Here is a 26,943-nt window from a genome sequence, read left to right on the forward strand (position 1 = left end):
CGGAGCAACGCCAAAAGCGAACTCTCGTGATGATAACCTTGACATGACTAGAAAGAATGATAATAGTTTTTCTAAAGAAATGCCTATTCCAAGTTATAAACAAAATACTCAATGTTTTTTTCTTTCTTCTAGCAAAGCAAACATGCCTATAACACATGATGCAATAAAGAAAATTAAAGATTTGCACCCTTTTTTACCATGCCGCTTTTCCCCGCAAGTTTTAAAGCTCAAAACTGAAAATGCATATTTCATTTTGCGCATTTTGGAACACTTGATACGCCTTTCTAAGGATTTACCCGGTATCAATGAAGATATCAACAGCGCATATTTGAAAATAAAGAAGATTTTGAAAAAAGAGTCTTATGATCTTCCAGGACGCGATGTCCTTCGTAAAATTTATGGAAAAGAAAACAGTCCAAAATCAATAAAAGATGATCAGGTGTCTAATGAAATAAGACATATTCATAGAAAAGCACTTGAAGTCGCAGTTAATACAAGCTTTATATTTTCTAGATTAAAAATGACCAAAGACGAAGCTCTTAGCGTAATTGTTCTTTCTGAAGCATTGGCTAATATTGCAGTTCAAACTCTGTCAATAGATGACGAAGTTAAAGAAGAATTAAGGTCCGATGTAAAAGAAAAATGGTTTGAAGCATTAACGCAAGAATATGTTAAGAATAATGCGATCAAATGCATACTGAAAAAGATCCACGACATACCTCAAAGTATAAGGATAGCCCATCCGATCAGAGCGAGGATACCAGAAACAGTCCCGCTTTCAAATTCTTCAACAATGTTTAAGGAATTATCAAATTTATCTCCCCCACTTACTGTCTGTAGCTCACAGAAAGAGAAAGAGCAGCGGATTTGGGAGAATAATGTAGAACAATTGTATACGCGTCCGAAAAAACCGATTCGGTCTGTGTCTTTGATGGATTCTAGCGATAATATAGGTAGTACTATGAGCGACGATTTGAAAACTATCTACAGATGTACTAGTGAACCGTCCCATTGTTCTGGTTAGTTCTTGCAATCTTTTTGTTGATTTATTGACTAAGGATTTTGTGAGGAAAATATTAGTTATTGCACAAGATTAAAGTAGTTAAAGTGTTATTCTATGGAACTTGCTAACTACGTAAACAAAAGTCACTATACTTCGTTTTTTAGTTAGCATTAGAAATAAGGTAAACAATCTTGATGTGTCTTTTAATTAAAAAATACATTTTAAAAATAAGTTACGGCAAATATGCAACAATTATGAATCTAAGGGCCCCCCCCACATCTGGCGTCTTTCGAGCGTCAGCGTCTGTCGGCGTCGGTCCAGCGCTATGGAAAATGACGTCGCTGCGCAGTTGCATCGACGCTGCGTCGACGTTGCGTCGACGTCGGCCATAGAATTGTAGACGACGACGCTCGAAAGACGTGGGGGCCCTAATACGATCATTTATATTCTTATGCTTTCATAAGTAATAGTTTTTGATTTTTAAAAAGCGTTTTTCAATTAAAAGACATGCCAAGATCGCTTACCTTCTTGCAAGTTCTTTCTAATGCTAAAAAAAACGGACTATAGTAAATTCATCATTCAGAGACAATCAATATGGCGGTTTGTTTACATAGTTAGCAAGTTCCATATAATTACACTTTAGGTATGTATTAGGATAAAACAGTAGTTAAACACCGGGCAAGTGCGAGTCGGACTCGCGCACGAAGGGTTCCGTACCATAAAGCAAAAAAAAACTGAAAAAAATGCAAAAAGAAAACGGTCACCCATCCATATACTGACCACGCCCGACGTTGCTTAACTTTGGTCAAAAATCACGTTTGCTGTATGGGAGCCCCGCTTAAATCTTTATTTTAAGTATTCTGTTTTTAGTATTTGTTGTTATAGCGGCAACAGAAATACATCATCTGTGAAAATTTCAACTGTCTAGCTATCACGGTTCGTGAGATACAGCCTGGTGACAGACAGACGGACGGACGGACAGCGAAGTCTTAGTAATAGGGTCCCGTTTTACTCTTTGGGTACGGAACCCTAAAAATTGACAATGATTGGTATATATTGAAATAGACGTTAATAATATAAGAAAAGTAATTGGCGGTAGTGTAGTATATATTCGTTGATAAATAATAATTTGGTTTGCTAGAAATAATGAGTACAATATATAAGAAAAAAGTTGATTTGATAGTTTTATAGTTTGATAAATAAGCTATTTGCTATTAGAGAAATAGTTAGTTGTTAAAATATTAAAACTCAAAGTATTTATAATCAAAATAGTTACATGTTCAATAGAGTAGTTATTAAACGTAGCTAGACGCTAAAAGATAAGTCGTTTGTTATCTAGTGTATAGAAAATATTAGTTAAACTAATAGTAGGTTCCTAAATTGCTATAGTAATACCTATGTATGTATGATTTTTGTCTGTACGTTTATTGGTTTAGTCTAGTTATTCTTAGTTAAAATAGTTATTTTAATAGGTACATAGTTACAATTGAGGTATGTACTTAATGCAAAAATGTCTTTAAAATTGTAAGTGTATTTTCTTCTGTATTTTAGGCATGCTATTCTGGCATATGAAAGTAAAAATTAGGTTTTAATCCCTGTAGCGTTGAGTTAAATGATGATCTTATTTAAACTGTCGCCATTAGATATTATATCGGAGCGGCTAACGCTGCGTCTTACGTAAGCGAACAACTCGCGAACGCGACGCGGCGCGGCGCGGCGGGCCCAAGGCGTTCGCGTTCGCAACGAGATCGCCCACGTAGGACACTTCTATAGGTATCAGAGGATTGATTCACCCCGCGCCGCTTCGCTTCGCGTTCGCGTGTTGTTCGCCTACCTAGTACGCTGCGTAAGGTGCTCACAAATATTTGTTTTAAGGTGCTTACAAATATTGAACAAAGTTTTATTAATATTTTCTTGGTCTCTAAAGGTGGCCACTGACGAGCCTTCCAACAGTCCAAATTGCGTGGCTGCAATCGAAAATCGGTCCGTGAATGTCAAAAACGTACAATGTTTAATATTAGGATGCCGTCCATTTGGATGAATCCATTGTAACGGCATCCATTTGGAAGGCTTGTCAGTGGCCTGCTTAAGCGTACATTTTTTTATCGATCATATTTTGACTCAATATCGGCCAGTCTTCTAGTAAACTGTTAACACTTTTAACTGGCAATTCGTAAACCTTATTGCTAACGATTAAGGTTCAAAATCGCCAATTAAGGGTGTTGCTGTTAGAACATAGATATTTCAATTTCCCCCTAGATTTCCATTTTTTTTTCATGAGAGTTATAGTAATTGGTACCCATTTTAAATTTTTATGTAGTTCTAAGCTAAATCTCCTCTTCTTTTCCTTCTGCACGGCTCCTTTAGGAGTGTTATGGATTGATTAAAATAACTACACTCAAGACCGATTCAAATGGGTTACATTGTTGTATAAAAAATCATATATTCATAGCATTTCTAAAAGTTTTGCGTCTTTTATAAAATGTATGGCGCCATGTTTTGTGGCAACAGGATTATACTCAAACTAAAGTTACCGGAGCGCCATACAACGCCATCTACATCAGCTGCCAAATTTAAAGCACGAATTTGCCTCAGTCTACACTTCTATCTAATACCTACAATAAATTAATCTTTGGGTCTAAACAAATTAAAGTAGGTCCTTAAAATCACAAAAATTGGCCTAACTCAATCCATACGACTCCAAACTGTGTGTTTTTCCATAGGGCTGATTAGCCCTAATGGCAGCGCCATCCGCGGCCCCCAGGCCGGGTTCGTGTCGGGCACCCCTGGCGGCCGGCTGGCGGGCTGGATTGTCGGTAAGTTGGCCTCGACACTGTTCGCGATATTGCGTCAGAGTTGAGTTACAGTCAACTGTAAAAAATATGGGTGCACAAATCATCTCAAAAATATGTCCCATAGCCACTTGACCGTCCAACGATAGCATAGTATCCGAAAAGAATATGCTCTTAACCGTCCGTCCGCGGGAACCTTACTATCCAAAGGGGTGGAAGAAAGAATTGATTTCAGAGCCATCTAACGGAATATTTCGGCATTATTTACTAATTCTCTTGATGCGACAACGTAGCCTAACTAAATAGTTAGCTCTAAAAAAAATTAGACGGCAGTGTAATCATAATTTTTGTAGAAAGTTGTGAATGCGCTGCGCGGGGCGTGCGTCGCTAAAAAAACCCGGACGGTTGACAGGAAAACAGTCTCACGGGCCGGACAGTTGAGTGGATAGTTCCTATGTCAGCGAATGAATAACTAAGGGAAATGTTTTTGAATAAGTTGGCGACACCCAAATTTTTACAGTTGACTGTACATATAGCTATACTAGACTAACATCATACAATACAATATATAGTTTTTTTTAGCATTAGAATAAAGGTAAACAATCTTGACGTGTCTTTTAATTGAAAAACGCTTTTAAAAAACCGTAATTTACTTATGAAAGCAGAAGAATATAAATGATCGTATTAGATTAATAACTGTTACATATTTGCCGTGACTTATTTTTAAAAAGTGTCAGGACACGTCAAGATTGTTTACCTTTTTCCTAATGCTAAAAAAAAGAACTATTAAGAGTATCCATCCCTACTTGTCCTATCATGAAAACAAACACTTCTCGAAGACATTATCACACTTATCTCTGGAGTTACAATAATCATCACTTAAAATGTTGTGTATACTTAAAGAAACTCACCAAGTATTGAAATCAACCAAATAACCACTGAAAAATATCATTTCTAATAAGATTTTCATCAATAATCGCAGTAACGAAACGGATCACCTCAAAAACATCTGACATTACGGTCTAGATTGTCTACGGATCGTATTGTTGGAATGACACTCTGACGTCACGTTTGTTTACATGATAAGACACGTAAAGCAGGCTACTGACGAGTCTTCCAAATGGATGCCGTTACAATGGATTCATCCAAATGGACGGCATCCTAATATTAAACATTGTACGTTTTTGACATTCACGGACCGATTTTGGATTGCAGCCACGCTATTTGGACTGTTGGAAGGCTCGTCACTGCCCACCTTAATGAATACAGTTTAGACCGAAATGAGTTAAACAAAATGCTTGCTTGCTAATTTACACTGCTTGAATGTTGTGATGTTTTAAATGCCAATTTCAATGTTTTAATTTTTATATTTGTTTTGCATGAATTTGCATTACTATTTACAAGTGTTGTGTCTTGCATGGTTGTTATTTATATCCAAAAAAAATCTGAAGATTTCATAAAATACCTTTTTCAAAAAAAAATCTAAATATTTCATAAAATATGAGGGATAAAAGTGGCACTTTTCGTCCCTGCTAGGAGGGACCATAGTGACACTTTTCTGTTCTAGGACATAATTTTTTTTCTTTTTTTATACTATTTTTTTAGGTTCAATATTTTGGATCATAATAATTTCCTCATAGGAGATGTGAAAAACGGTATGTGTCACATGGAATGGATGCAAAATTATTTCCACCTTGGGCGTTAGTAACACTTGAATGCCTCGTCACTACGCTCAGGATTATATTTTAGAATCCCTCGCTACGCTCAGGATTCAATTATAGGATCCTTCGCTTCTATCATGATTCAACGTACGTGTTCGCCGTAAATTTGTCATTTTGCTCCCTTGTGACGCAATCTACTATTTTTGTCCCAGAATCCGGCGGTCCGCTGGAGAGCGCGTCCCGTGAGCTGGGGCAAGCGCAGCTGTCCGTCCAGCAACTCCAGCGCTTGCTGGACGCCATATTGGAGATACAGAACACGCACCATCACGACACAGATGTAAATACTTAGATATTTTATGAACTACCCATAGACAATAAGCTCTTTCATTTGGTTCAAATAGTACTGCAATGTTCTGCCGCCAGAGTGCAGCACTAAGCTAGCTAGTAATCCATAGAGTAACTTATACATACTGTGCCTTTCACAGACACAGTTTTCACAGACAATAAAATATGACATTGATGCATCAAGGCGGTTTGCTAACAAGGGTCTACCGGAAAACGCAGCAATCGAAATTTAGTTATCTGCTTCCTTATCGCTCGAATATGCAAGAGTGATAGAAAGGTTAGATAACGAAATTTCGATTTTCTTGTTTCGCGGTAGAACCCCAGATTGTGATGGATTGTGGTAGTGGCGCCCCCTACGCAGAGTTTCGCGTGATATTGCCTATTTAATTGTTGCCTTACACATGTTAGCTTCTAAGCTTAGAATAAATTAAAAAAAAAAATTGTCTTGGGTAACACTTGAACTCATAGCCTCTGGATCGATATATGTGATGTTCCACGACAAAAGGTACCTTATGGCGGTTGGCGCTTATGTCGCATAGCGCCACAAAAAATTTGGAGCGGCGTTAATAATAGCGTAAGCGCCAACCGCCATAAGGTACCTTTACTCGTGGAACGTCACATATTAGCTTCGCAATGTAATTCGTTTGAATTGGAACAGAAAACCGTCATTTTATGTTTATTTCAGATCCAGTTATTAAAATTAATATAAGGAGGAGTATGGTAAAGAAAATTGAAGAATATCTTTAGGAAAAATCTGAAAATGTATGCTGTCTGTTAGTATCACTTTGTTTGAATATCAGATACTGTTTGAATACCTAGTTTTTACATTCTCTTTTGCAGGAATTATTAATTTCTGTACATTAGTGCTATTATTTATCAGGAATGTTGCGGATACAGATTTTTTGACATCCGCGGATGCGGATGCAGATGCGGATATTTAAAGGCCCACATCCGCGGATGCGGGTGCGGGTGTCAAGATTAAAAAAACGTTAAATATTACATTTTCGTAATTTTTATTTAAACAAAACGAATCGTTTAGTATTTGAGCAAGAATATACGTGCGGTATATTTAATAAACAGTAATCCGGCCCGCGGCGCGTTCCAATCCGGCCCGCCGACACCCAAAGCGAATGCCCACTGTCCGGCCCGGGGGAGCCAGGCTCCAGGGGTTCAGCATTCATTGAGAGTGGATCTGTTCCTAACAGCAGCAACCAGACACCCTCCCCCGGCGCAAAAACCGACGGTGGCCCGCGCGAAAGTTTCTGAGGCGCTATATGGCCCTCAGGTGAAAAAGTTTGAAGACCCCTGATCTAGACGCTTTCGTTATAGGTAATGAAGAATTTACCTAGCACTTAAGCCGCTGCTAAGACGTTCCTGTACCGATTTATTCAACATTCGACATGAAAATAATGCGGAAGTTCCGCGAATGCAAATATTCGCAACATCCCTGTTATTTATTATTTGCCTATAGTTCGTTTTTTTAGCATTAGAAAGAACTTCAAAGAAGGTAAGCGATCTTGACATGCCTTTTACTTAAAAAACGCTTTTTAAAAATCAATAACTACTACTTATGAAAGCAGAAGAATATAAATAATCGTATTAGATTCACAATTGTAACTATTTGCCGTAACTTATTTTTAAAATGTGTCGTTCAATTAAAAGACACCTAAAGATTGTTTACCTTATTTCTAATGCTAAAAAAACGAACTATAAAGCAGTCAACAAAGTAATGGGAGTTTGGTTTAAAGCAGGTGTCACTAGAGGGCGCCTCGCCGAACGTGAAGAAGGACCGCCGCAAGTTCGGCCTCCGCAAGAAGAAGTCGAACAGCAAATGCGCGTCGGTTGAGCTGGCGCCGCTACACGTTGACGGATCTAGCTCGCATATGGTACGGATTGGTCTTTATTTATTTAATTTTTATTTAACATTTTAAATCAGGCAACAAGGCCCATTATTACAAATACCTTACAGACTAACATACACGGTGTAACATGAGGAAACCTAATAATTTTAACAGCGTATTCCTGATCATATTTAGAGACAAAAATGTCCTATAAACTTTTTTGAAATTCTCCTAGAGTCAGAGATATTATTAATTAAAAAAAAAACAAGTTTTATTGTTACATAGTGTAAAAAGCCTTTTTGATGGTGATGTTGCTGCTATGGGACGTAGTCTTAATATCCTTATTGATATATGTCAAATAGTAACAAGTAACACTTTGCAAAAAGTAGATTTACAAAAAAATATGTAAAAATAAATTTTAAGTAACAAGTTTATCAATAACATTTATTTTTTATGTACAAATACATTCAATAAATTGAAAAAAATTAACAAAAAAAAATTTTTTTTGGCGAAATTAACCTAAACTCATATTACATTTTTTCCTTCTTTTAACCTCAGAAATGCGTGGTTAAAATTATTCGGTTTCCTCATGTTACACCGTTTATTACGCATTTTATATGAACTTTAAAAACTAAACACTATTTAGGCGACAAAACGGCGTGGCTCCGTCGAATCGTCTGGTCTTGTGTCGGATTCGGCAGTTTGCCCCGGAACCTCCGAAACACGACACCCTACGGCCTTTATTAGACATGCACCGGATATCCGGTATCCGGCCCTCTTTTAATATCCGGCCGGATACCGGATAGCGACCTACTATCCGGCCCGGCTGTATTTCCCGGTTTACCCACTTTCTTTAAATGTCCGCTTTTCAAAAATGTCCGATTTCCCTATAACACTTTACCGACACATTGTTCTTTAGAAAATTGTACGGTTTGATTTGAGATTTTAGAAATGCTTTTACGCAAGCATACAGGTTTTCATATTGAGCAATATTAAAAAAAAAATCGTCTTAACTTAATTGATTCCATTGTGTTACCACAGTTAAGGCATTTCTATTTAAGTTAGATGCATCAAAGTGTGTTAGCGTATGCTATAGACTTATATGTGTACGAATTAAGTACAATAAATACAATTTACATACTTAATTTTCGTAACACAAATGAATCAATTAAATTAAGACTAATCACAGCTTCTTAACTGCGCTTAATTACGTACATTTTTTTGCAATTCACTCATAAAATCTTCCTTCTTCTTTCTTGTCGTATCCTCATGGCTGAGGGGCGTGACGAATGTGGACACTTTTCACTAGTGCTGTCCAGGCCGCTCTGTCTTGAGCGTTTGTCTCTGACGTTATTCTGTCCGCCCAACGCGTGGCGTGGGAAGCAGTGGTGGCCGAGTGGATATGACGTCTGACTTTCAATCCGGAGGTCGGGGGTTCAAATCCTGGCTCGTACCAATGAGTTTTTCGGAACTTATGTACGAAATATCATTTGATATTTACCACTAGCTTTTCGGTGAAGGAAAACATCGTGAGGAAACCTGCATACATCTGCGAAGAAATTCAAAGGTGTATGTGAAGTCCCCAATCCGCAGTGGGCTAGCGTGGGGACTATATAGCCCAAGCCCTCTCGCGCATGAGAGGAGGCCTGTGCTCAGCAGTGGGACGTATATAGGCTGAAATGATGATGATGATGATGAACGCGTGGCCATACGTCCACCCTTACGCTTCCTTGCCATGCGGCCAGTAATAAGGAACTCATAAAGCTAGTTTTAATGTAATATGTTTTCCAACAGGCCCTCTCAGCTCTCACGGCGCCACCGTCGCCGGGCGGAGGGTCATCATCCATGCCCAACTCGGCAGCCAGTCTTCCCATAGGTAACACTTTATTACTACTATACCCACATTTTAACAACCTTCACTTCAGGTCTTCAGGACTTCAGGTCATAACCTAGGAATTCTCTAGGCGGAGCTTAGAGCAATTATTTCGTGAAACCGATGCTGCCAAAAATACAGGGGTGCGCGGGACGAGGTGAGCAAGTCCCGTGCCGTGATTGATCCGTTCAAAGACACGGGCGTCACACAAGACACTTTGACTCGAAAATGGAGTAAAACTACCGTACATTTGTGGCAGCAGGGGTAGCGCTACTATGCTCAGTCTGGAGGATGTCTTGTCTGTGCTTCAGGTATAAAAGTGACAGATGATAATTATTTTAAACGTGTTTATTTTTATTTCGGACTTATATAGGGTGGCTAAAAAATAACTGCAATCCCGTTGCCAGGTTATGGGATTAGACGGAGAAACTTTAACTATGGGACCAACCCCGAAATCACAAAAAATTTGGCTGTTTCATACAATTTGGCTAATCCATTCTCTATGGGAGGATAATATTTTTTTCGCGGTTTTGGGGTTGGTCCCATAGTAAAAGTTGCTCAGAATAATTCCAAAACCTCCCTGGCAACGGGAATGCAGTTATTTTTTAGCCACTGTGTATACTGTATATAACTATGGAGGGTAGAGGGTAGAGGCAAGGAGAAAAGTTGCAAAAGTGTCCTGTCACAGTTCCAAATCTCTCCAGAGTGGCGCCTGAGTAGCTATCAACTAACTCCCTTATTCATAAACGTTTACTAAAGTTGACAAGCCGATAAAAATCGTCTGTCCCAATACGTCGGAAAGGGACAAACAATTATTATCGGCTTGTTAACTTCAGTAAACGTTTATGAATAAGGGGGCCGTTATTGACGGAGTGAAGTCCACTGTCATTGACTTCTAATTTTTATTCTAGGTAGTGTGGCGCCACCTATTAAAGATTTTTGAATGACACTTTTTTATACACAGTGTTTTCCTTACCTCTACTCTCCATACTGTGAACGTTGAGGAAACAACAAACCTGGACACGCCAAAAAGGATTTTTTTTCTTTTAAGAACCAAATCAATGTCGTGTTTTGAAAATGTGACAATAAATGCCGCCTGTCATTTGTCGCTTTTACATAACAGAAAACCTTATTAATAGACTCTAATGCAAATATTTATTTATTTATCTTTAATCCAATAAGTTATTGTTGGATTGCGTGTAGGGAATGCAATACCGGGATACCAGGATCCCGAAATACCGGGATCCCGCATGCAATTTGCGGGATTAATCCCGCTCGTAAATTAAGCGGGATCCCGCGGGATTTGCGGGATCGAAGAGCGACGTGGTTCTTACGTGTTACTACAAGGAACACAGGCTCGGGCACGTGCCTACTGGCGAAAATTCTTCACGGAGCCTAAATGCATCTATGGAGGAAAGGGGTAATGACACGGAAGAGCATTTTGCCCGAATTTGTCTATTTATTTCATCACACTTGCTCGTAAAAGGTGTTATTTTACGTAGGCGACGCGGTCCGTATATCTTAAATTTGTACCCAGGGAATTTTGTTATGTAGGTACGTCCGAAATTAGGCAGATTTTTTATTGTTTTCGCTCTTTTTTCCTCACAGGTGTGATGAAAAACATTGTGTGTGCCACGAGTGGTACAGGACTTACGAAATCGCGTTAATTAAGCCTTTACACACGTTCTTAGATTCTTGATTACTGTCATTATACCGTATTATGTTAATACAAAATTTACTATTTCTACATTATCAAACTGCACAACGGGACTTAATCGCGTATTTAAGTCAAAATCGTCAGGTCAACAAGTCTGCGGTGGCTGAGCATTTGCTGGAGTCAGGACCAAACCACTGGATTGAGCTGCATAACCCTAAAATCCTCTCCACGGATCGCCATTTCTACAGTAGAAAAGTGCGGGAAGCCATTGAAATCAAAAAACATTGCAATTTTAATCGGGACGAGGGTTTTAAGATCTCATCCACATGGAATCCAGTCATTAGTAAATGTAAGCGGAAACGAATATCGACAGTCGATAAATCGAATATCGTTAGTGTTGTGTGTCGACAGAGTGACATCCCTAGTGCGCAAAACGTTCAAACTGATAAACAAGACCAAGTGCGGGTAGTTCGAAAAACTCGCGCGGCTAGAAGATGTTGATGTCAACTTGAGCCAGTCTTCTCCGAGACCACGGGGACAACGCCGTCCTCGAAACGTCGGAGGTAAATCTTAAAACTTAAATACGCGATTAAGTCCCGTTGTGCAGTTTGATAATGTTTAATAATCGTGAAAGTTTAAATCAGTGTTTTACTATTTCTAATTTTAGTTTACTTTTTGTTTTCAACCTTCAAATTTAGTACTAATTCGTAAAATTGTATACTAACTTGCGGGATCCCGCAAATACCGGGATCCCGCGGGACTTAAAATGGCAATCCCGCGGACTACCGGGATTGAGTTCCTCATGCGGGATTGCATTCCCTAATTGCGTGTGATCTGTGCATAAAATTTTCTGTAGGGTTTTTCCGCAAATTCCTACTTTAAAAATAGTAACTAATCCCGTTGCAAAAGTAGGGTAAATCGTCAATTACTGTACTAAACTAAAAATGATTTCTTTTCACCTATAAATTGAATTAATTTTAGTATACGGTTTCAATAACTGGCCATCCTTCAATAACTAGCCACCTTATACTAAAATGAATTCTGTTTATAGGTAAATCGAATTAATTTTTAGTTTAGGGTGGCCAGTTATTGACGAATTACCCTACAAGGGGTAATATCTTATCTAATATACTGAAAAATCCCTGAACGATAGATTGTAGTATAATGTTAGACGTGGAAGTGGTAGATGCTTCGTTACGCTTTTTGGGTATTTAAATATGCACTACAATAAAATACATATATCCTCGTAAGGCCCAAGGTCCTACCTATAGTACTTATTCAGTTCGATGAAATTTAAATCATATCCAATTGGAACAGAGTTACATTTGTCTCGCGTCGTTCATTTTTTATACAAAGCAAAATCAACTCAATTTCTTACAGTATAGGTTCAAATTGCAGTGGCAGTGGATTATTTATTTGTATGTCTGGGCCTTAGGAGTATATGGATTAAGGCTGCGTTCTCCGACCAGAGATGTGCGAATATGCGTTCCATCAACTGGGTCATTTTATTTAATGTTGTACACTTTACTTTTTTGTATAATATCAACCTAGAATCGTGAGCTCTTTCCATCCTGATAGGAGAAGGAATGCCCCATTAGGTCTGATGTTAGTGTGGTCTCTCACCACATGTGGGTTTAGTGAAAGTACCTAATAGTGCATATTTTGATACCTTGACATTTTGTGTTTGTTTATAGTGAACACAAAAATACCTTATCCCAATCCCGTATCCTGTCCCGAAGAACCGACCTGCCCAAAATTATCTGAACATGAAGTGACTCAAGACAGTTTTGTTTTTGTAATTGTTTGTTTTTAAATTGTAACGCAATCGTGTAAGTTATTTATTGTCCAAATAAAATTTGAAGTCCAGTCTTGTTTTAGTATAGTCCGACAAGAAATTGTAGAAAATTATTGTAATGTAAACGTTTATTTCAGACAAGTAGTCCATATAAGTATAGTCGCACCAATAAAAGTCTGCAGCGGATTTGATAGCCCACGCAGTGTAAGTGTTATGTATACGTCATAATTTCATACAAGTTTGACGTTTAAAATGACACTTGCACTGCGTGGGCTATCAAAATCGCTGCAGACTTTTTACGGTTTGACTATAACAAGCTACAAACATAAGTAAATAAAAACATTATCGAGGGCGCCACTTCCTTCGTAACTGTTTATTTTTTGACGTAAAATTCTTAAACATGGCAACAATTTTAGTTTGGAATTTTTTAGTTCCATTTTATTTAATTTCTACTATTTTATGTCGCACTGTAAATTGAGTACTTAATTTTGAAATTATGTCTTGTCAAGGATTCTACGAGATCGGTAAGTTCTCAGGTCGCATGGTTGAGACCGAGATCGCCCGACAAGTTTTCAGGCTTGGTGCACGAATGTTGTTGTTCAGAATGATTGCTTTCCCAAAATGTACGAAAAGTAAGTCATATGCAATATCTTTTGCGAACAAATAAGGTGTATTTAATTTAATTCCCACGAGATAGCTACGGAATGCTCAATTTCAAAACCTACGTGCTTTTGTCGCTTTCCTTGTGTAAAAGCGTTTCTCGAAATAACACACTTTCCGATATTGTAATATAAATACGTCGAGTAATTGGACATTTTTGAAAAGTGGACAATTTGAGAAACTTGATAAACCGGAAAGTAGACAGACATTGCTTTTCATTGAAATCGAATATCATAAAATGTCGAATTTAGTCTTGCTGTTCGATTTAAGTCATGCATGTGCAATAGTACTTTGGCGAAAGTGATTATTCTGAATTTAAACCAACTAAACTCTGGGCATGTCAAGCTAATGTCATGGCTTGGCTACTGTCACTTTTGCTAGGTCAAATAATGAGAGCATTTTCGCTAAGAACTCTAAATGCTAGAAAAAATCAAACATAGTTGAGGCATTGAAAATATGCTCGTACAGTCAGCTGCAGAAGTTGTTAAGCGAACCACGTGTTCAAAATGATCTTGACGCGTCTTTATTGTTAAGAGAATAAGGGCGTGTCAAGGTAATTTTGAACAGCTCGGACGCTTAGCAACTTCTGCTGCTGACTGTATGCCATGTAAAACATCGTTCAAACTTTTGTGTGTCCCATCTTATGCTCAATATCACCAACTCTAATGTACTTTTCTGTTAACTTACAGCGTTTCTTTCAACATTTCTGGCCTCCACTTTAGTTCGTAAGACCTTTTTATTTTTTACCCCTCTTTCGACCCTTTTACACTTCTCTACCATTGTACATGTACATTCTACGCCAATATTATAAATAGTATTTTGTGTGGATTGCCAGACTGACCGATTAAATGTTTTGTCTCATAAAAGTCATAAAGAACATCTGCATCTCTTTTTCAAGTATTGACAAAAAATTGTGGTAGAGTTAGACCATGCACTACAATGTTTTTGACAGCGTACGCAATGCAAATTTTAAACGTCAAACTTCTATGGAATTATGACGTATAAATAATACTTGCATTGCGTACGCTGTCAAAATCGTTGCAGTCTTTTCATGGCCAATCTTATTTTTTGCTTGTAACTTGCTATCCCTATGTTATTACTAAGGAAACCTCTAAAAATTGTCAAAAAAGACAGAGATCTTACCGACAACATATCTGTTGATATAATGTACGGTGAAGATATATCTTTGCCACTTCCGCTTTTCTCCTATTAATTGTCACTTTGACAAGATACTAAGAAGTTCGCTCTTATTGCGCGGACATAAAGCTTTTTCCTATCGGCTTGTGCCGAATGCGCGTCGATATATTTGGGGAGACCCTTACTGTACAATCCACGTCAAAGATATGTTTACACTTTTGCACCTTACTCCTTTGTAACAACGCGAAAAATGTAAACATGTTTTTGACGTCGACTTTACGAAACTTATGGAAAGTTCCATGATCATAAGATATCTTATATTGTGGTTATTTCATACAAGATATTACTTATTACACGGTACACGATCGTTACATCGATTCGCTTCAGCGAAAGGGTTTCAATGTACAAATAATCCGATACCTGTTTTATTTATGCTTGATATTCTCGAATTTCGACATTTGTTTCATTTTCAAGCAAAAGGTAAAGTCCCCTGCAATAATATGTTACTCTTCGAAGGCCGAAAAAATATGTGACACGCTCTTATGGCTCGACAAATAAGATCGTGTCAGATATTTTTGCGGCCTTCTTTGTGTAACATATTATTGCAGGTGACTGTACCACATTGTCGCTTGCCATAAGGACGCTCTGACAGATTATTTGTATAAATATATAAGCAAATTTCTTCCTTATGGTAAGCGACCAGGTGGTACCTTTTGACTGAAAACGTCACATTTACACACTTAGTTATTTAGCGCATTTGATTCATTTTTAACCGACTTCCAAATCTCAAAGAAGGAGGTTATCAATTCGGTTGTATGTTTTTTTTTATTTTTTTTTATGTTTGTTACTCCATATCTCCGTCATTACTAGACCGATTTTGAAAATTCTTTTTTTGATTGAATGTATATGCATACAGATTGGTCCCCTTTTTATCAAAACCCAGTTCTGATGATGGGATCCATGAGGAATCGAGGGAACTCCTCAAATCTTAAAGGCATACATATAGTGATTTTTAGGTTTTTATCAACAAATCAAGCATATACATACAAAAAAGTGACATTTGATGAAGTGGAACTGCTGATGATGATCAGAACGGAACTCTTCAACGACGCATAGTTCACGGTTGGCGATTTGTCCTCTTCGTTACGTTTGTTAAGCAAGTTAAGTTTTTAAGCCACATTTTTGTCAAGCTCGAGTTCTGATGATGGGATCCATGAGGAATCAAGGGAACTCCTCAAATCTTAAAGGCATGCGTATAGAGATTTTTGCATTTACATCAGAAAATCAAGCATTTTCATTAAAAACTGTTGCATTTGATGAAGTGGAACTGCTGATGATGATCAGAACAGAACTCTTCAACGACGCATAGTCCACGTTTGTCGATTTTTCCTTTTCGTTATGTTTGTTAAACAAGTTAAGTTTTTAAGCCACATTTTTGTCAAGCTCGAGTTCTGATGATGGGATCCATAAGGAATCGAGGGAACTCCTCAAATATTAAAGGCATGCGTATAAAGATTTTTGTATTTACATCAGAAAATCAAGCATTTTCATTGAAAACTGTCGCATTTGATGAAGTGGAACTGCTGATGATGATCAGAACAGAACTCTTTAACGACTCATAGTTTACGTTTGGCGATTTTTCCTCTTCGTTGTGTTCGTTAAGCAAGTTAAGTTTTTAAGCCACATTTTTGTCAAGCTCGAGTTCTGATGATGGGATCCATGAGGAATCGAGGGAACTCCTGAAATATTAATGGCATACGTATAGATTTTTTTGTATTTTCATCATAAAAACAAGCATTTACATTAAAAACTGTCGCATTTGATGAAGTGGAACTGCTGATGATGACCAGAACAGAACTCTTCAACGACGCATGGTACACGTTTGGTGATTACGAATTTCGGTTTTGACTTGGACTGGGACCCGGACTCGGGCTCATACCCGGATCCGGTTCGGACCCGGACCCGGACCCGGACCTAGAGTCGGATCCGGATTTGAACCCGGACTCGGATCCGGACTCGGACCCGGACTCGGATCCGGACTCGGACCCGGACTCGGACCCGGACCTTGACCCGGAAAACCACTATGATACCTTAACTAAATAAACCACTATGATTACCTATCTTAAAATGTAGGTATAAAGTATGATGATGCCAATCTTACTAGCCCTTCCCGCTTAAACCCCCGTACACCGCACCGCATGCGCCATTAAGTGGGTTAGGTTAGGTTTGAACTGCGATCCTCACAGAACCGAACTGCTATTTGAGAAGTGGGTTAGGTTAGGCTAGAACTACGACCCTTATGGCTCCTCTACACAATGGGCCAACACCGGCCAATCCAAGGGACGCATTTATGCGTTAGAGGGAGCAAGTGATATTGCTATCTCATTCTACCGCATGGCTGCATCCCTTGGAGTGGCCGGCGTTGGCCCATCCTGTAGAGGAGCCATTACAGAAGCGAAATGCTAGTAGAAAAGTGGGTGGTTTTACCTCCTTTTCTACGTAGTGTACCATCTACTATTAATCTTTCACCGGCCGCCATGGAAGTCGGTTTTTTTTCTTAAAAATTATATTAGAAAACTTCTTACGACTCTAGTACTTTGAATTGTGTTAATTTAATAGTTCTAGTGTGTGAATATACATATTTAGTTCTAACAAAAAAAAACTTAAACTTTAAATTTTACATCTATCAATTTTTCATTTATAATTATTTCATGTTTCACGCAAAATTCGTTGATTTACGGAAACTTGTCCACATTATTTTATAGTAATTCTGGTAGTGCCCAAATGCCACTGAGCTGGTCATGTTTGCCAAGTGTCTGAATTGTTCGGAAAAATCACTCCGGAATGGCAGCTCGATCAAAGATCTGACTCTGATCCCGGTGATGACGGGATGAACTCTCCTTTAAGGTCAGACAGTACTGGATTGAAATTAGTGTCGGAAACTAGGGGGCGTCCTTTAGGGGCATATATGTCCAAGTGTCAAAACGTCCAGAGTCACAATGCCCTACTGCCTATAAGTCCGTATATATTATTGCCCTATTGCCAGAAAGTCTAGGTGTCCTTATGTCCGTGGGTATTGTTACATGTAGACTTTCCGTCATGAAGCTATTATTACATTCGGACTATTTGACGATGGACATTATGCCTTTTCTAATAGTTAGACATATATGCCCCTAAACGTTTTTTTCTACAACGTATTTTTTTATAGATACGCGTTTTGAGATGAAGTCTTAGCGACCTTGATCATATAATCTAAAGCTAGACCATTATCTACTGATAACGTATCTATTGATTTACTCTCCGTCGTGCAGCTATTTTCAAGCTTATCACAATTCAATAAATATGTTAGTCTTTTGCAACGTTAAATTTTTGAGACGGATTTCAAAGTAGAGATGAGAAAATGTTCGAAGTTGTATTCATATTTTAGTTAATTTCCTATAAGTACATTATTTTTTTTATGATACTGTACCTACATTTGCGACTGAACTATTTAATTGGAAATGAATCAGTACTAGTTTTTTTAGTAAAACTTACATGCTTGTTACATGTACATTTTTTTATTGCAAAAATCGATTTATGTATATTAGTATTCTCTAAAAATACACATTACACAGTGCAACACTATTATCTAATCTCGCTTGAATCTGTTATTATAATTTACGCTCTATTTCAACGCTTTAAAATCTAAATTGCTATAGATATAGATGTTATAATTTTAGTAAGGCCTTGTGATCTTATTCATTGTATTGCCTCTATGATTAGCGGTAGTGAACAGTTTTAATAACGTGAAGTGTTTAAAGATATAAATTGATTACCGATAAATTATAGTGAACTGAAATAAATGTCACATAGTTACTAGGAAAAAGAAGATTATTTTCTGAAAATAATTCAATTTGTTCTAATATTTCTAATAGTAAATTATAGTGACTAAAACATGTCAAGTGACAGTGGTGGCGGTGGCTACATAATACCAATAGCCAAAATATTGTGTCAGTATATTTTTGAGTTTTTAAGAGAATGTGAAGAACAAAATATAAGTGAGTTGTACATGTACAATAATGGTAATAATTTCTATGATTGTGTCCGTAATGCCTTTAGTTTAGGATTTCTTTTTTACAATAGTGATGAAATCTAAAATATTGACAATTGCTTTCCTAAAATGTTGTGTCTGACTTGAAGCTTATAGTCCGTTTTTTAGCATTAGAAAGAACTTCGCAGAAGTAAGCTTGTGGTTCCAAATCAGGCACTTTTAGCGGTAATATTTTGAAGTAATTTATATGTATTGACCATGCTACATTAGATAATTCAATAATTATTAGCAATTAAAGAGCCTGATAAAAACTGCACGCTTGCTTCTGTGGAGTTCTTTCTAATGCTAAAAAAAACGAACTATAGAGTATATGTTTTTAAAAGTTAATCGGGACAGAAACAACAAAAAGGTTTACAGCAATATGTACATATTATACATACATATGTACTTATATGTACTAATATATACATATGTACTTATATGTACTAATATATACATATATGTATGTGTATGTACATATTTGTAGAAACATTTTCATACTCCTGATAATTAACTATTACTGAATGAAACTAGCTAAAATAATTGATGTGATTAGTACCTATTGCAAAAATCTAAGTGCATTAGACCTACAAATATTTCTAAAAGTATTTTTAAAGCATATCTAAATATGCTTCATGTCCCTGACAGTTAATTAAGTCCTGTACGGATATGATGGTCGTTCTTGTCTACTTGACAGCGTGATAAAACTGTGTCCGTCACTTTCTATCCCGCTGAATTAAAAAGTGACAGTTATTTTATCACCGGGATAAATGTGGATAAAGCGATCCATAATACGCCTGCAGTACGGATATAATGGTCGTTCTTGTCTACGTGACAGCGCAGCGCGATAAAACGGTATCCGTCTTTTTCATTTGCGCTCTGTTAAAAAGTGACGGATATTTTGTCACGTGGATAAAGCCATCCATGATAGGCCTGCTGAATGTGGTGTGATTAGATTTGGTAACATCTAGGTCACCGGTGTTCCATTGCAGCCAACACCGTGACCCCCCGGCATTGCGTGCAAGGTACATTGAGTATTGTAGACAACAAACCATTCATACACTTTAAGTCATTGTAATAAGGTATATGTTTGATCAGGTAAAGTAAATAGCTTGTAGTGCAATATATCTACCAATAATATAACTTAAATCGATGGTTTAAGGGCTATGAATGGTCATATGTAACAGCGTAGCGGCACTAGTTTAGCGTGGATATAGCCTCACTGAAGATAGATAATTTTAGTTTGCGTTACAAATAACCACTATTCCATAAAGCTGTATTTCCTTATATATATATATTTTTTTGCTTTCCCAAAATGTTCGCTTTCGGAAGAACTCTAATTCTGGAAGCACGAGTATTTAGGAGGTTGTACATTTTGGGAAAGCATGCTTTTTTTCGGGATAGTGGTCAGGATCACAGTAGAAATAAACTTATAGATTATACCTATCCTATAAGGCAACGGGATTGAACATAATTAGTTTATGTTTAGATTTTAGAGTCGTATCTCTTCGGTTGCAACATTTTGTAGGTTAGATAGATAGAAGTGTTGATTTATTATTTATACCTACTTATGTAGGTACTAACTACAGAAAAACTAGTGGCAAATTACATTTAATATACATTATTTGCAGTAAATATATTTTTAAAAGAATATCATGGTTTTCAAAGCATACTGTCTTGTATATACCAATCCAACGACCATTATGTGATCATAAACCAATTCATTCCAAGTGTTTGGGTCTTGCATGATTTTCTTTTGTTTATTTTGCGTCACTAGTTTAGATTCTATACTTCTTTACTGTAAGTTCAGATAGCATACTAGTTCAGATATTCGGATACCATATTATTATGTTGTTGACTTCCCTGGTTTATTTATTATAAATATAGTATAAATAACATAATCAAATGCATATTTTTAATTCTAGTAGATAGAATTTGCTTGACGCAATTAATCGTAAACATAGATTTGAATGACCTAAAAGTTTGGCTTTTATAGCATTTAAGCTTTACTGCAGACCAGTAAAAATATCTTTAGTAGGTAAGACTTATATCGATTGGGAATTCAGGATATGGACCGTGATTACGGTCGGTCCATATCCCGGTCGATATAAGTCTAGTGAATCTAACCGTGAATCATTCAAAACTGCTATCTTCTCACCTTATCTTCTGACGCATTTTCCGTGATTAATAAATTCGCAATAATTATTTTGTAATTATAACACTTTTCTGTGACTTACATAAACCGTTTTTCTCTCTAGTAGCTTTATTCAGAATACATGTAGGCGAACGTCATATTCTCAGAATGTCCCAAAACCTCCTAATGAAAAGCACTTGTGTCCGGAAAGCAGGAAGATTGCTTTCCGGGAGTGTTTGTTGCTTGACTTTTGGCTGTCATAAAAAGTCTGAAAATATTTTCCATTTAATTGTGTAAGTGTAATAAAATAATGCTTTATTTACTACAAAAAAGAACAAACACGAGTAGCAAAATGATGGCTGTATTGGTCATATCATTTGCAAAGTAAAAGCAATTAAGTATCACGCAATAAATGTAAACTTTCAAATAAGTATCTATACTATTTGCACCTAAATACATAATGTGTCAAATAATGTTTGATAACGCGAGCGCCAATAATGAAATCATTAAAATCAAATAACACTATCATAAAAATCGTAACAATAAAATACTACGTACGATGTAGTGCATAATTGTTTTCCATAGCATTCTCTCGGAAGAGACAGACTGAAATAGCAAGACTCATTCCTACGTTTCCGCGAAAATACGATGGAAAATAATACATCTGTAGGTACCTATTACAATTTTAACTGTTTATTTCATATACCTAGATTTAGATTTATCTATTTCATAATATGAATATTATTACAATATAAATTATTTTACATTACGGAAAGTAATTTCGTAGCATACTAATATGAATCAAATCCTCTTCTAGCATGTGCAGCGGCTCGCCCGCAGTCCCTGCCCGGCGCGGAAGCCCTAAGCGTGGGCACCGGCGGAGGCCCAACGTCATTGACTAGTTTAACACCCGACCACCAGTTGAGGGAGGATTTCACTATACTGGCTAAGGATTTGGTGACGAATTTGAAGACCGTTGTTTCCACTCTGGTAAGATTTATGGGCATTTTCACTTAAAAGTGTACCATTCATTTTTTTTCGAAAATATCAACTTTTTTGTTATTTCTACTCAGAACCATGAGGACTATCCATTTAAAAAAAAAATTGCGTCCCAAAAAATTTCAGTTTTGTAACGCATAATAAGTATTTTCCGCTTTTTTCAAAATCATGTAAGTAATTGGGAATGGGAGTGTTTGCAAATCCACCGATAGAAGATTTAGCTATAGAAATCCATCTATCCATCTCAACCTTTGAGCATTTAATGACAGGAGTCGCCTTTAAGAGCTTACCCCTCTGCCGAAAAACTTGCATAATTGTGCAAACTTTTGTATGGACTGACATGGCTATTTGTACGTTACGTATTACGTACAAATCATGTACAAATAGGAATACATTTGACGTCCCCTCCCCCGCAAAAATCGGCAGACTGTTTCGTACAGAAAATGACAGCCATGACGTCTGCAGTTACTAAGCCCCCCCCCCCCCCCACATCTAGCGTCTTTCGAGCGTCGGCGTCTACAACTCTATGGCCGCTGCTCGACGCAACGTCGACGCAACTGCGCAGCGACGTCATTTTCCATAGCGCTGACCAGACGCCGACAGACGCCGACGCTCGAAAGACGCTAGATGTGGGGGGGGGGCCTAAATGCTCTAAGACCGTGTGGCCTCATTGTAGGTGGTGGAGCGCGGGCGGCTCCGCGCCGCCATGGAGGCGGCCGAGGCGCCGGCGGCGGGCGGCGTGGTGGCGGCGCTGCGGACCAACCTCAGCTCCGCGCTGCAGCAGAATTCTGGTGAGCACTGTTCCAAATGTTTACATTGTAATCATATTGTAATAGGGATGTTTCCTGTACTTAAAATAAATTTTTTCAAACCGTGTACGAAATAGAGCACCTGATAATTATTAGAAAAACATAGATAGCAGCTATTTTTAAACACAATTTGTATTTAATAAATCGGATTGAAATATAAAAAGTTGGTGAGTTTACCGTGACGTCACTACATTCGTTTTCATACAAATTCCATATTAGCAAATCGTTTTGACAGTTCTAAAAAAGAAGCTGATTTGACTAGTAGGAATGTAGCCTATAGGGTATTTGACTTTTAGTCAAATCAGTTTCTATTTTTGAACTGTCTCTGCGCGTATAGACATAAGTTAGGGCTACTCTTTATAGTTTTATACGGGTTTTAAATAGAAATTGTGTCTATAACTAACTGCTGTGCTGTCTACGTTTCTCTATTAATCTTCTGGTGCTTTATTTCATGCATGGTGTAATAGTTATTTGTTTTACAAGGGGGCAAAGTTGTTGTTTAATCGCTCGTGCTAATATTGATACTCGAGCAAGCGAAAGATTCCAAAATTGAACCGCGAGAGTAACGAGTTGTCCGAAAAATGGAATCTTGAGCGTTGCGAGGGTTTCAAAGCACGAGGGTTAAACAAAATTTGCCCCCGAGTGAGACACAACATTTTTCACCACACCAACCCGAAGCAAATATTAAATGTAAAATATCAAACAAAATCAAACCCAATCAAATGACAAATCCAAATTATTGTTATTAAATATTTATCATCCAAAATCATCATTTAAAAGTCAATTCTACCAGCAATCATGAGAATATAACTCAAAATTTGCATTTGATTACTATTACTGCATTGCCGCAGTTTTTGAAGTGCAAAGTAAGCCTTTCCGAGCTGATGTGGTGAAAATTATTTTACACCATGCAAGAAATAAAGCACCAGAAGATTCATAGAGAAACGTAGACAGCAGTTATTTTTAGACACAATTTCTATTTTAAAGCCCGTATGAAACTATAAAGAGTAGGTGTTCGCTGCAATGCACCTTTAACACGTTCTAAGCCTCGTGCGGCGCGTGCGCGCCCTGTCAGCAAAAGACGCGTTAACCCATAATTTGCATTAACCCAAATTCAGTGTACTTTTCGGATCCATCGCGGCCGGGTGCATTCGATAATTATAACATTTTATAACATAACTTTCAACAATCATTTAACTATTAACATTTTAACATTAATGCCATGCCTCCAAAACGCAGGCGTGTCTATTTTCCGCTAAACGGAGTCCATTCGACCTGACTCCTTCTTTCCGGGGTGCATCTGTACCTATTACCGACAGCCTGGAACTCCTCGGCATGGAGCTGAGTTCAGTCCTCGGCTTCGGCAGCTTCATTGAGTCTAAAGCACAAACTGCGGCCAGAAAGCTGGGCGTCCTAAATAAGGTGAAGCGATACTTCACACCTGGACAGCTTCTAACACTTTACAAAGCTCAAGTCCGGTCGTGTATGGAGTATTGCAGCCACCTGTGGGATGGCTCAGCTAAATACCAACTCGCCGCTTTGGACTCAGTGGAGCGCAGAGCCAGGAGGATGATTGGCGACAAGAAGCTAACGGCTAAGCTTCAGACTTTGGCCCATCGGCGGAAAGTCGCCAGCCTGTCGGTATTCTACAGGTTGCACTTCGGGGAGTGTGCCCAAGAGCTACACGAGCTCATTCCACCGTCCCCATTCTACCATCGGACTTTTAGACGCACGGCCGGTTTCCATCCTTACTTGGTAGATATTCCGCCAATTCGCACTAAGCGCTTTGCTTCTACTTTCCTTATGCGCACTGCCAAGGAATGGAATTCCTTGCCGGCGTCTATATTTCCGTGCTCTTATAACCCGGCAACCTTCAAATCAAGAGTGAACAGGCACCTTCTGGGCGAGCTCGCTCCATCGTAGGCCACGTCTACGCCTCGGCTAGTCTGTGGCCATGAGTAAACCCATGCATAATAAAAAAAATAATAATAATAATAAACATTTTCTCTACTTTCTCTCGACTTTTAACATTCAACGCGAACCCGCACCCGCACAGTAGGTAATTTGATCATGGCGTCACATGCTAGTGTTTCATAAAAATTCTATAGCAGAAAATCGTTTTGAGAGTTCGGAAAAAGAAACTGATTTGACTAGTAGTCAAATACCCTATTTAAACTGAAAAGCTAGCTTCTCTCTCGCTCCACCTAAGCTTATCCCATCATTCAAGGTCGGCTCTCTTAGTCCTTCTTTAAAACATGTGACTTTCCATCATAGAAGGGTCCTTATGTACATGGAGTAAGGACCCTTCAGGCATGGAACGCTGCATATGTCGCCATCTACATAGTTCGGAGTGGTTCGGATGTCAAACTCATTTGCTTATAATCAGTGATCGGACAACTAATCGCAAAAATAAATATAGTATGGAACATGATACAATTTTTTTAACAATTTTGAACTGCAGTTTTTGAGTATCATCTGAATTTTAGGAAATCTTATTTTATAAAGATACTGTGTACATAATACGAGTTTAATAAATCTTGTCCTATTTTGAGATATAAATGATTTTTGATGGTTTTGCGATGATTTGCCCGATCACTGCTTATAATAGACACGTTAACACCAAGTACCTATAATATAATGACGTATGAAGTGTTAAACACAGAACTGCGCTCCCGGCTATCGCGGATTCACGACGCGTCAGACCTCGCCGAGATATCGTCCGTCAATAACTCGGATCAAGTAAGTATACCTAATATGTAACCGTCGTTCCTTCCTTAAGGAGACTATATGGGCCTGTCAGTAAAAAGCAAAATTTGACAGCTCCGAACAACTGACAGGCTGATATCGTCCTGCGAACTGTTAATCCGTGGAACGCTTTAAGCGCTGGTGGCCTAGCGGTAAGAGCGTGCGCTTGCAATCCGGATCCGGAGGTCGCGGGTTCAAACCCCGGCTCGTACCAATGATTTTTTCGAAGCTTATGTACGAAATATCATTTGATATTTACTAGTCGCTTTTCTATGAAGGAAAACATCGTGAGGAAACCGGACTAATCCCAATAAGGCCTAGTTTCGCCTCGGGTTGGATGGCAGTCACTTTCGTAAAAACTAGTGCCTACTTCAATTCTTGGGTTTAGTTGTCAAGCGGACCCCAGGCTCCCATGAGCCGGGATAACGCGAGGAAGAAGATGTAATCGTCATTCCTTTATATATCGTTGGGCAAAGAGTTTCTTTTATAGGGTGAGGGCACGGTGAGGGGGTTCCTATTATATCAATCAGTCTCGGTACAAAAAGTACTGACGTTGACTGAAGTAGCATGAAAAATACGAAAGTTTCCGAGAAAATACGATGAAATACAATTATGCGCTACATCTGTAGAGTTTTATGCTGTTGTTGCTCTGTGTATTTAACTTTCTGAACATTAACAGTTTTAGGGTTCCGTACCCAAAGGGTAAAACGGGACCCTATTACTAAGACTTCGCTGTCCGTCCGTCCGTCCGTCCGTCCGTCACCAGGCTGTATCTCACGAACCGTGATAGCTAGACAGTTGAAATTTTCACAGATGATGTATTTCTGTTGCCGCTATAACAACAAATACTAAAAACAGAATAAAATAAAGATTTAAATGGGGCTCCCATACAACAAACGTGATTTTTGACCAAAGTTAAGCAACGTCGGGAGTGGTCAGTACTTGGATGGGTGACCGTTTTTTTTTTTGCTTTTATTTTGTTTTTTTTTTGCATTATGGTACGAAACCCTTCGTGCGCGAGTCCGACTCGCACTTGCCCGGTTTTTTTGAATGATTCACGGCTAGTTTCACTAAACTTATATCGACCGGGATTTATATGATTCTATGAACAAGATGCATGTAACTGCGTCGAAATATCGGGAGCTCGAAAACAATACAAAAGGTAATCACCGTTCATATCCCGGTTAATAAGTCTAGTGTTTCTGCCATAGACTAGGAATCCTCTAGACCGAGTTTAGAGCAATTATTTCATGCAACCGATGATGCCAAAAATGCGGGGGTGCGCGGGACGAGGTGAGCGAAATCCCGTGCCGTGATTGGTCCGTTCAAAGACACAGACGTCACACAAAGACACTTTCGACTCGAACATGGAGTAAAATTACCGTATGCGTGGCAGAGGGGGTAGCGCGACTATGCTAAGTCT

General features: G+C 38.2%; 1 protein-coding gene across 1 annotated transcript in view; it reads left to right on the forward strand.

The window, feature by feature from the left end:
- LOC134673898 (oxysterol-binding protein-related protein 3-like) overlaps positions 1 to 26,943 on the forward strand; it is a 73,095-nt gene that overhangs the window by 24,818 nt on the left and 21,334 nt on the right. The window contains exons 7-14 of the mRNA XM_063531952.1: positions 3,727 to 3,819; positions 5,669 to 5,793; positions 7,550 to 7,687; positions 9,437 to 9,518; positions 14,317 to 14,352; positions 21,785 to 21,957; positions 22,643 to 22,757; positions 25,426 to 25,514. Coding sequence (XP_063388022.1) covers positions 3,727 to 3,819; positions 5,669 to 5,793; positions 7,550 to 7,687; positions 9,437 to 9,518; positions 14,317 to 14,352; positions 21,785 to 21,957; positions 22,643 to 22,757; positions 25,426 to 25,514 — 851 coding nt within the window. The remainder of the gene's footprint in view (positions 1 to 3,726; positions 3,820 to 5,668; positions 5,794 to 7,549; positions 7,688 to 9,436; positions 9,519 to 14,316; positions 14,353 to 21,784; positions 21,958 to 22,642; positions 22,758 to 25,425; positions 25,515 to 26,943) is intronic.

The sequence above is a fragment of the Cydia fagiglandana genome, chromosome 19 (genome assembly GCF_963556715.1).
Source record: "Cydia fagiglandana chromosome 19, ilCydFagi1.1, whole genome shotgun sequence".
Taxonomy (NCBI): Eukaryota; Metazoa; Arthropoda; class Insecta; order Lepidoptera; family Tortricidae; genus Cydia; species Cydia fagiglandana.